At 33.7% G+C, this 11639-nt stretch overlaps 2 protein-coding genes across 2 annotated transcripts in view; one reads left to right on the top strand and one right to left on the bottom strand.

Annotated features, from left to right (window-relative positions):
* Window positions 1-1254, bottom strand: part of LOC117123404 (HAUS augmin-like complex subunit 1) — a 6807-nt gene extending 5553 nt beyond the window's left edge. Inside the window, exon 1 of the mRNA XM_033269304.1 lies at window positions 1059-1254. Coding sequence (XP_033125195.1) covers window positions 1059-1109 — 51 coding nt within the window. The 5' untranslated portion in view covers window positions 1110-1254. The remainder of the gene's footprint in view (window positions 1-1058) is intronic.
* Window positions 1226-11639, top strand: part of LOC117123368 (ribosome-releasing factor 2, mitochondrial-like) — a 10756-nt gene continuing 342 nt past the window's right edge. Inside the window, exons 1-17 of the mRNA XM_033269259.1 lie at window positions 1226-1346; window positions 1728-1840; window positions 1929-2063; window positions 2327-2452; window positions 3805-3893; window positions 4121-4270; window positions 4701-4874; window positions 5143-5223; window positions 5936-6084; window positions 6365-6505; window positions 6852-6951; window positions 7799-8012; window positions 8281-8357; window positions 9012-9150; window positions 10076-10258; window positions 10823-10989; window positions 11629-11637. Of these exons, the coding sequence (XP_033125150.1) occupies window positions 1744-1840; window positions 1929-2063; window positions 2327-2452; window positions 3805-3893; window positions 4121-4270; window positions 4701-4874; window positions 5143-5223; window positions 5936-6084; window positions 6365-6505; window positions 6852-6951; window positions 7799-8012; window positions 8281-8357; window positions 9012-9150; window positions 10076-10258; window positions 10823-10989; window positions 11629-11637 (2031 nt within the window). The 5' untranslated portion in view covers window positions 1226-1346; window positions 1728-1743. The remainder of the gene's footprint in view (window positions 1347-1727; window positions 1841-1928; window positions 2064-2326; window positions 2453-3804; window positions 3894-4120; window positions 4271-4700; window positions 4875-5142; window positions 5224-5935; window positions 6085-6364; window positions 6506-6851; window positions 6952-7798; window positions 8013-8280; window positions 8358-9011; window positions 9151-10075; window positions 10259-10822; window positions 10990-11628; window positions 11638-11639) is intronic.

The raw sequence follows: 11639 nt of genomic DNA on the forward strand, positions 1-11639 counted from the left end.
CATTATATATTGTTCAAATTTTTGCTGATATTATTATTATTACATATATATATATATAGTACATATACTTATAGTACCATATAATTAATAAATATTTTAAATTATTCCTATTATTTATTAGTGTTAGTATTATAATTTTAATAATATTATTTTAAAAAGTTGTTGTTATTGGCGTTTTATTAGTATTTTTCTCATATCATTATTATTATTAATATTATTGTTGTTGTTGTCACCTTTATTACCGATATTATTACCCTATTATTACTAAGTAGGCCTAGTATTATAAGTATCATTATTATTATTATTACTAATTAGTATTACAATTATTATAAAAATAAACATTACCTTTAATTTATTATTGTATTATTGCTATTATCACCTTCAATATAGTTATTATCACTAATTAGTTATTAAAATTGATATTTAAATATCGTTATTATTACCATACTAGTATTATTACTATTTGTTAAAATAAATATTACTATTTATAATACTATTAATGTTGTTGTTGTTATTATCACATTTATTATCGTCATAATGACTAATTAGTATGGTCCTGTTTTACTAAAACATACTGTGTACTTTATTTCAATCATAATATTGAAGAAAAAGGATGCAAAAACTTAGATTTACATTAAATAACTTGTGGCCGAGTTGACTTGTGGCCGAGTTGATTTGTGGCCGAGTTGACTTGTGGCCGAGTTGGCAGAAGCCAAAATTTTTGTGGCCAAGTTGACTTGTGGCCGAGTTGACTTGTGGCCGAGTTGACTGTGGCCGAGTTGACTTGTGGCCGAGTTGACCTTCACCCAGTACTGGGACCCGCCCGCCCTGTCTTGCTAGGCTAGGCCTACTACTTCTCTAGTATTTAGTAGGGCCTTAGGCCGCCTAGTACTACTACTAGCCTACTACTTGGCCTAGGCCTCTATAGTCTAGGCTAGGCCTAGCTGGCATCCTAGTTTTTCTATTCTAGGCTTTTAGTTGTACGCTTACGTGTATACATATATACACAACATTATATCATGCAATGCGATGGATGTAGTAATAACATCATTACTTACTTTTCTGTGTTTTTCGTTCATATTTCTGACCTCGTTGGGAACTCTACACATATGAAAGTCAAGAATTCAAGAGTGGCGCTCTTTTTTTGTTTGTATTGATATTTACACGTCAACGTGAACATAGTACCAAGTTATGTCAATAGAAAATGCCGATTTCCTAACGAACCAGCAAGTATCAATAGACATGAATTCTTAAACATGACCCCGAAAATATTAAAATATGATGTCAACAAAATGCACGTGTGTGATTGACCAAATCGGATGAAGTGAAAAAAAAACCCCACATAGGTAGGTTAGTAATAGTATGATTATGTTTATTTTGGTTAAATATATTGTGTTATTATATATACCATGTGGCTTAGACCTAGTTTTTCGACAAGACTGCTTGACCGAATATTTCTAGCTAAATAAAGGCCTCCAAGCAAGGCCATGCATGGCTAGGCCTCTTATCAACTTGTTTGTAGACGTAGTAGTAGTACTGAGACAAAGAAACACAGAAACCTGAGTTTTTTCATATAGATACTCAAAATTAGTTTAACTAAATACATAGTCCTATGCCAAATCCTTCAGTGTGAATTTGTGTTTATCCTTGTCATTGAGTTAACAGTGTTTATTTCTTGCAGTGCTAGTACCATCATAGTGAAATATCATCTTTTTTTTGTTCAATAGAGTGTGTTCTGAAATCATGTTGTTTTTACCAGGAGCTTTAATACTGAGGGGCAATCTGCTTCGATGTGTCAGTAGCGTATCAACTTATCCTTGCAAATGCTTCTGCCACAAAGGTATTAAAATTGTGTAATAAGCTAATGAAAACACCAATATTACATTTTTTTCAGACATTAAATATTAATGTTTAAGTTATTCCCATAGGAACTAGGAATTTATCACAGACCGCTGGTTCTAAAGAGATTCGCAATATTGGCATTATGGCACATATTGATGCCGGGAAAACAACCACTTCTGAAAGAATGTTATATTATGCAGGGCAGACCAGATACCTCGGAGGTGAGCTCCATTTACTTATATCCATTATATTTCTATTTATATATTTATTTATTATATTTTACTAAATTAATTTATTATTATTTATATGAACCAGTACTGGGATAGTATAGTTAGTATAACAATATTGTAACACTGTACTATAATGCACATTCTGTCAAGAATGTTCACTTTTTTTTTTATATAAACCCATAGCACATCCCTGTAACCATTTTAACAAATATTGTAAAATTTTAACTAGTATGTTGTTTAAAATTTTGTTTGAGATGTTGATGATGGTGACACAGTAACGGATTATTTACCGCAAGAGAGGGACCGTGGAATCACAATTACCTCAGCAGCTGTTACGTATCATTGGAAGGACCATCGAATAAACCTGATAGATACTCCAGGTATGTGATGTTTAACACTCTGACTGCCAGGGGTTTGAAAAAATAGTATCAGCTACTGTCAGGTTTTAAGCAAATTTTAACACTTTTCCGAAGCTCTTTGAGGGTGAGTATGTGATCAGATTGACATGTAATGAATACTACAAGAACTAAACAATAGTACCAAACACTTTATTCTAATCACAATCTGTGACATGTTACAGTAAAATGAAAATGACTCACTTTTTGAGATTTACGCAATTTTGCACAACGAAGCTGAGATAATCGCGATTTCGTGAAAGTAAATCAATACCGCTCTATGCTATTGTAAACAAACAAATAGTGAAATACTTATGGTCCAGACTGAATATAGTGTTCAAATTGTTATTACATGTCAGTAATTTCCTCATCTATGGGATTCTGTAAAAAAAAACCTGAAACACGGAGATGTCCGTGGTTGGTGGTCAAGCATTGCATTACCAAACGCAGAGATCTCTGTGTTTGCCGGGCAGAGTGCTAATGATAGTAAGTATATGTTATAATATGCAGCGGGTGTGTCTGTTTTCCAAACCTATGCAATGATGATATTGATGTTGATAATGATGATAATGGTGATAATGATTGTTTATGGTGGTCGTTTGACTGTGATTGCTGATAAAGATGTTTGATGAAAAGTAATATGGTGATGTTTGTAATTAAGATGCTATTAGTGATGATGAGGAGGGTGCTATGAAGATGATGACTGCTAAGCACAGTGACATTTTGAAATCAGGGTCGGTCGGAAATTATTTCAAGCAATGTTTGTTAATTAACCATCACTTACCTGTTGCTATTTATTTGGTGTTTTAAAAGTGTCAAAAGTAAAGCTGGTACTCGCTTTATCATATAAAATCCAAGCATTTTGGTGTCCTATTTTGGTCAATTTGGTTTGGGCATCTCAAATTTTTTTTAGTGGCCTTATATCAACCACATTTGTATTAAGGTGCAATAAAGGAAATAGGAAATAAGTGCTGGGGCAGACCCAGTGGGAGCTACAGTGGATAGGGTGTCTCCCTTCCCCCCCCCCCCCGACCACCCAAAAGAAAGAGAGAAGTAAAGAGAAGGAGAAAGATGGGAGCATGGTACTCCAATCTTCCATGTATCAGTGTTTATGATCATAAATTTCTAAACAAACACCATGCCACATAGCCCCTACTCAGATTTTTCTATGGATCCGCCTTTGATGTGTATTTTTTTAATTTTTTATTTTGGCAACCATTAAATGCTACTTATCATATTTTATATTTAAATTTACATTTTTTGCACTCACTGTCAATTTTCTCTAGATTTTTAAAACAACTTTAAATATGATTATAGAAACATTTTTTTTCCCTTAGGGCATGTTGATTTTACAGTTGAAGTGGAACGATGTCTAAGGGTTCTAGATGGCGCTGTTGCTGTATTTGATTCCTCTGCAGGAGTTGAGGTAAGTCAATTATTATATTATGAATTTAAAACTACTGCATACAAAAAATCACTTCATATTTACAGTCTTATATGTTACTATTACTACAGTAAAATGCTTCATGTCTAAAGGCTAAGATAACTTCTTGGGCCAAACTAAATATTATTACATTTTTATGAAGTCTGGACTGGCTGGAGGAAGTCTGATATTCACTCCATATCTATCATATGTATCACTTTATTTTCTAGGCCCAGACCCTGACTGTGTGGAGACAAGCTAATAATTATTCAATACCTAGAATTGCGTTCTTGAACAAGATGGACAAACATAACGCTGACTTTGAATTCTCAGTTCGTTCAATAAAGGAGAAGCTACAAGTGAAGCCTCTTGTCATACAGGTGTGTTATACCTTCAAAATAAAGATTTCAGCAGTATACAGCTATCATATGGGGTATTGTTAAGCTAATGTTTAAACTTCTCATTAGGTCTAACAACATGGCTTTTTTTTAGATAAAAAAAAGTATATTAGTCGTGCCAACCATGTTGACGTTACTCCTACATTGTGCCTACCATCTTGACTGCTGTGTTTTAGTTGCTATATTGTAGGCTGGATCTCTTTAGGGTTTGACTGCTGAGTATTTAGGGGATTACTTCAACAACTTGCTATTGGAGATGTGTTTTCCCCATATGGTTGAACTAGTTGTGTATTAGTTTGCTCCATAATGTTGTTGCTTGAGGTTTTTATCTCCATTACTAGATTCATTGATTTTATAATATTCAATTAAAATACATAACAGATTAAAATACACTCGACCTATGCTCTTACAGTTGCCTTTAGGCAGGCATTCGAGTTTTGAGGGTGTTCTAAATGTAGTAACCATGGAAACAGTAATATGGAATCCAAAAGGCGATGGCAGAAACTATGTAGAGCAACCTGTGAGTAAAGACAACTTGGTTAATTGGAAGCAGTTGGTGGCAGCTCGTGGAGCACTTATTGAAGACGTAAGATTTGTTTTTTTATTATTAACTATATTATTGATAGTATTTCACCTTTATTATATTTTGTGTTTTTTGTATATAAGTGTATCCCAAAATACCTCTTTATGGGTGTAAAATTTAGAATTGTTTTTATATTATGGAATATATATTTTGCATATATGTATATATCTATTTATATATTTTTATGTAAACCTTTTTTTTTTTAAATTAATATGTGCATTCAACCAATCTTAGATAATATAATTAATTCATCATATGAATGGATTTGTAGCTTGTGGAGTTAGATGGTGAATTTGCTGAGAGGGTTTTGGAAACAGATAGTTTTGATCCGCTTCAAATTGATTCTGATGAGGTAGGTAGCCAAATTGAGTAGTTCAAATATTTTCTCTTAAATATAGGTTGGGGCAAAAGTGTCAAAACAGGTCCTCCCACCAATGTGAATTACCTTCACCATGTTGCATGGCATTCACTGTAACTGTTTGCGTCAAAATATATATGCTAATAGGTATCAGGGTGCATTGTAATGTACTGTATATGCCCAGCATGGCAATGACTAGTCCAAGACTTTTCATATGCTTAAGACGAGAATTTTTTTTATACCTTCTTCAGCGAACCCCTCTGCCTGCCAATAATGATGATTTCGAATAAAAATAAAATTTTTATTTTTGGCCAATTAGTGCACCCGCCCCACTAAAAAAGGGAAATTTTAGAAAAAAATGAAAGATTTTTTATTTCTATTACACCCACCCTTGTTTTGAAATCTACAAAAATAAGACATATATATTTCTTCCTAATTATATAAATTTATAGCATTATACCATCCCATTACTAAATTTCACATTTATTTTTACATAAAAAAAAAAAAGACTCATCTAGGATATCTAAGACAATAATCTGATGTACATTGTGTGGCATGTACTGTATTTTCAAATGAGCCCAATTGTTCTAAAATTGTAGAATGCTTTATACAAAAATGTAATCATTTTACATGAACTCCTGCAATTTTAACCATGTACAATACAATGCTTGATATCAAAGTTTTAACAACATTGATACACTTCCAGTTAAAGGCGGTAATTCGCAGAGTGACGTTAGCCAGGGGTGCAGTGCCGGTTCTTTGTGGGAGTTCATTGAAGAACAAAGGAGTTCAACTGCTGATGGATGCTGTAGTTGACTACTTACCATCACCACAACAACAGAACCAAGATTTAGTGTGAGTTAAGAGTTTATTTCATATTGCAGACTTCCTTCTAGCGCATTAAAATATTAAATGGTTGAAAACAGTTAAAAGGCATTTTCAGTTAGAGGCAATGGCTCTTTTAAAAAGTTATTAAATAACTATTATTGTGTATGCCCTAATTTCAAAAAATATTTGTTGATATTCAGATCACTTTTCTTCACTTTCTAGTTACACATTAATGAGTAAATTAGGAAAATATTTACCATTAGTGCAGATGAATGTAATTTCTTGCGCAAACTTTTATTTTTTGCAGTTCATCATTTGATGGAGAACTTTGTGCATATGCTTTTAAGATTGTACATGACAAACAACGAGGCCCTCTTGTGTTTCTACGAATCTATTCTGGTGAACTTAAAGCTCAATCTGCCTTGTACAACTTGAATAGAGGAACCATGTATGTGATATCTGTATAAAATTCATCCTGTGACAAACGTTATTGATCCATACAGAATCATACAGCATACATTTTTGGTGTGATTCTTAGGGACAGATTTTGTGGATTAGGATGTACCAAAATTTTAGTTTTTAGACCACATTAGGGATTTTCAATCACTATAACTTTGATTATCAAATTTCAGACGACAGGGGAGAGTAATAATGTAATCAAATTCGACTTGATACAGTGTATACATTTTTGATGTGATGGTTATATTTGATGAACGTACAAGTATTTAAAACTTTGTATGTGTATATAAATAGTTATTGGTATTTACTGTACTTTAATATCTGTTTCATTGTAGAGAGAGAATAAGTCGTTTATTGGAGGTATTTGCAGACGAGCATAGGGAGGTTCACACGATGTCGTCTGGCAATATTGCTGTTGCCGTTGGCCTAAAACAGGTTTGACATTTATTCCAATGCACTGTCCAGATAATTTTTTGTTTAAACTACTGTATGCCCATATATAGTAATGCTGTGCCAATATATATGCATGTTATCATGAACATAGGCATGTCATAAGTTTTTGCCAAATAAAATTTGATAGTCTGGACAGTTGGGCTTTATGTTCTGCTAGTCTGTTGCAAAATATAAAAAAAAATATTATTAACAAACACAAGTATAACTATTGAACTGCTCATCAAATTGAGCAGCTGAGCTCAGTCGGCTAAAGTGTTGGTAGCCACTGTGTGTGGTCTGAATTGTGGAGATCTCTAGGCCCACGGGTTAAATTCCAATCGCTGCTCTCCTTGTGTTCCAGTTGGAGGGCTGAAATACAAGTTATTACGATCTTTTGGATGAGACGTTTAAGCTGTTTGTCCTGTGTGCAATATGGCCCAGGTGCACGTTAAAGAACATGGTATACTCTTCAGAAAAGAGTAGCAGATTGTCTCCCGGTATACTGCCCAATTCACCACCAGAAAGAAACAAGTCTTTGGACTTAGTCGGTTATCCTTGGTGTGATTTACACCAAAAATATTTCCACCCCTAACATCAAAAAAGTTATCGACTTTTAATGAAACAATTTATTTATATTTTCTTTAATTTATAGATGGTTTTCAAAATTTCTTAAATTGAAGTTAATGTTTAGTTTAATATTGCTCAGCACAGGCAATGTATATTTAAGACATTAGGTTTTTGTATATAATGCACTGTAATTTTATTTATAAAGAGCAGAAAAACACTTATCAACTCAACCTTTCTATACTCTAATAGTTTCAAAAATATTGTTGTTTGATATTTCTTGCAGACTATGACAGGTGATACAATGGTTTCATCCAAGTCAAATCTTGCAAAAGTCTCAAAGGAATCTAAAAGCCAATCAAGTAGAAAGGCTAGAAGAAAGCTAGGCCCAGATATTGAAGACAAGGCAGCACGGCAATTAGAGCTTCTTCCAGGCTTAGATGTCCCCCAGCCTGTCTTTTTCTGTACTATAGAACCTCCATCCATGGCCTATCAAGAAGGTAGTGTGAAAGTGTGTCTTTGGAAAAGTTTGTGTTGTAATATTATTTCCATTTTTGTATTATTTGATGATCCGAATGAAAATAATAAAACTGATCCACTTATGAATAATGAACAAATATCAAACCGTATGAAATAATTAACTTAAAAACAGTATATCAATTTCTTGCAGGTTAATTAATGCTAATAGCAAGAATACTACAGCGAAATTATTGGGGCTTACTTTCAGCATTTTAATTAAAATGTGTTACATTTATACCTTTATACTAGCTTTAGACCATGCACTTGCTTGTCTTCAGAGAGAGGATCCAAGTCTTCATGTGAGGGTGGATGAAGAGACAGGCCAAGTAAGCATGTCTTCTTAAGTTTACATACACTATTGTGCTTTTGTCAGATTCAGTAGACAATGTTTGATCGAATTTGGTGTGATAGTTTTCAGTGTTGTTTGTGGTTTTCTTTTTGTAATGTGGTTTATTCAGGGATTTGCAGCTCCCTGGTTTAATCGGCCAATAAGTACCAACACCTGTATCATGTGTACTGCGTTACAGTTAGAAGTATATGTACTTTATTATATCTAGTCAATACCAATTATGTTGACAAACAAATCTGATTGTATGCTCGGCTTTATAAAGAATAGTCAAGTTTAGACATACAGTATTAGCAATTTAATAATGTACATGCCTACAACTGATAGCATTAATTATATTTAATTCCGATCATTTGGCTGAGGGATTATTCTCGTACATCTTTTGCCGAAGAACTCAGTTCAAAACATGGCTAGGATCAGATTTTTATTGAAGTCTGATCTTTCAGCTCCTCAAATAACCCTTACTTAAGAGTCTAGTGGGTTAAGAGACATGTCTCCTATGTCAATTTCAATTTAAAATAGGTCAAATAGGGAAAATATATTGTTTTTCTATTTATATATTTATTGGAAGGTATTTGGGAACAATATTAAAAGATGAGAATACATATTACTTTTTTTTGTTGGGTGTGTGTAGACGATTCTTTCAGGAATGGGGGAGCTTCATCTTGAGATAATCCATGACAGAATTCGGAAGGAGTACAAGATCGATGCGTATCTAGGTCCACTTCAGATATCATACAGGGAAGCAATCATTGAACCGGTCTCAAAAACAAGTAAGGACAAAATCATGCTTAAAATATTTAACCTTTAGAAGTTCAAAATAAATAATAGTTAACTAAAGCTCTGTCTACTCTATCAAATTTTATGTGACAAATAAATGTGATATTCCCATATATGGGTGTAATATAACATCATTATGCCCATATATGTACATATCACACAAATTTACCACATAAAATTTTATAGTGTAGACCAGAGGACTTAGTACCCTTACTCTAGTATTTACCAATGCTGATTTATTCTGAAATGCATTTTGGTCAAAATAATGTGTTTGCTGCCCTCATACATAAAGAATGGCATGTGGCACTTATTGCTGCGAAGCAGCCAATTCATATTCTTGACAGCAATTTGACCTCTGAAAGGTCATTGTCAAAAAACAAGGGCCTAAGACGACTGAAAAGCGGAGTTTTTTTCTTTCATTCTGCTGGGTAAAATCAATACCTTTAGGCGATGTTTGTAGACTAACCTACACGTACCAACGTCCGCATGTCGCGACGCTCGAGTATTACTATTCAGCGTTTTTACTATATTTATAGGTTTCCTATTTCTACGTTTAATCGGCCCATGTCTTAGCCACAATATTTTGAGGCCAATATTATTTACGAACCCAGTTAAACTTATTTACTAGCCTATTTCAGCGTGCTAATTATTACATTTAGGCGACGCTTGTTGTAGACTGGCATACCAACGCTCGTTTTTACTATGTTTCTATGTCAGCTCGTCAGTGTTCTAATATAGACAATGGGTCATGTCTCATATTATTTGTTATATTTTTATCATTCATTATTTTCACTTGACTCGCATAAATAATTTTGTTCAAAGAACATTTATATGCAGTTGTACTACGCAGCACTTCACTTGCAATTTGCAATTTCTAGTATTTATTAATTTTTCCTGTCACTGTATATTTTATTCCAGCAATTTTGGAGAGAACCATTGGTGATCAAAACCACCTGGTTAATATAGGGATGAAGTTAACTCCTACATTTGATTTTACAATACCTAACTCAATTTTGATATCGGAACAATGTGAAGCATTGAATTATGGGAAGGAATTCATAGATGCTGTTGAGAATGGGGCATTGTTAGCCTGTCATCAAGGTAACAAGTGTTGACAGTACAGTATTTAGACTTATAGATAATTATTTTGTGTGTTGGGTGGTGTTGGGGGGGGGGCTGCTTTACTATATTTATTAATAATCTCAGTTTTATGTTGTCGAGGGTCACCAATCTAGTCAAAGTGTTTCATGGACACCACACAAGTTCATATCTCACATAAACAGAAACACTTAGATAACATTATGACATATAATGGTGTTGAGTTGGCAAGTTGTTAATGTGGACAAGATGAATATGATGAATATTCATAAATTGTTTGCTAATTGTTTACACTATCATGGTACACACTGCCTGCCTTGCATTCTAAATACAACCTCCTTCTTTAGGACATTGTAATAAATATTTTTTTCACAACAAATTCAATACAGTAGGCTCAGTGTCCACTTAGATTTGATGGAATTTAATTATATTGTAAGTCGTTAGGTCAATTAAACTAACTTATAAGGACTTGTTTTCAATTTCTGTGTGCGCAAAACCCATATTAATGGAACATTTTTTTTGTTCTCATAGTGTCACTTCTAACACAATCTTATCATATTTTTCCAGGCCCCTTGATAAATGCACAAATGCTAGGTGTTGAAATAGCGATTGAGAGCTTGAGTATTGGTACCGGAACCTCCCCTGCCATGGTGTCGGCTTGCGCATCACAGTGTCTAAAATCCTGTCTAAAAGCTACAGCATCTGAAATCCTAGAACCAATGATGAATGTAGAAGTAAGTGATCCTTACTACACATCCGTTAATAATTAATTATGAAATGGATTACTATTTGTTGAAATGTCCATTCTCGCCTGAGATTTGAAGATAAGCAATACAATACTTGGATGGAAGACTGAGGAGCACCAAGTGCTGTCGGCTATACCCTTCTTTACTCTATCTTTACCTTTATAATAAAATGTCAAATACAGTACTGTATATAAATACTGCTGCAATTACAATACATAACACCTAATAAAATAATAGAGATTATTTCAACAACTGGAACTTTTATCAGTTTTATAAGGCCATCATTTCAAATTTTTATCATGGTTAGAGTATACTAAAAAAAAGGTTGGGACATTAGTACATTACACACTCGTTGAGAGCAGCTTAGCTCAGTCGGCTAATCTGGTGGTAGCCACTGTGTGTGCGCTGAAACGTGGAGATCTCTAGGTCCCCGGTTCAATTCCCATTGCTGCCGAATAGGTCCAATTCAAACCCCATACAATCCAAACGGTTCTTCTCAGAACCAAGTACCATCAATTGAGATTTGTAGCATATGCTACATGGTGTATCAAAAGCTTATAATTAATTATTATTGTCAATTCACCATGCAAACATTTGAGACTTGTTTTGTATTCAAATTGATTTTAGGTAACTACTGA

The sequence above is a fragment of the Anneissia japonica genome, unplaced genomic scaffold (genome assembly GCF_011630105.1).
Source record: "Anneissia japonica isolate Jap-2015-1 unplaced genomic scaffold, ASM1163010v1 scaffold287579_len849171_cov184, whole genome shotgun sequence".
NCBI lineage: Eukaryota > Metazoa > Echinodermata > Crinoidea > Comatulida > Comatulidae > Anneissia > Anneissia japonica.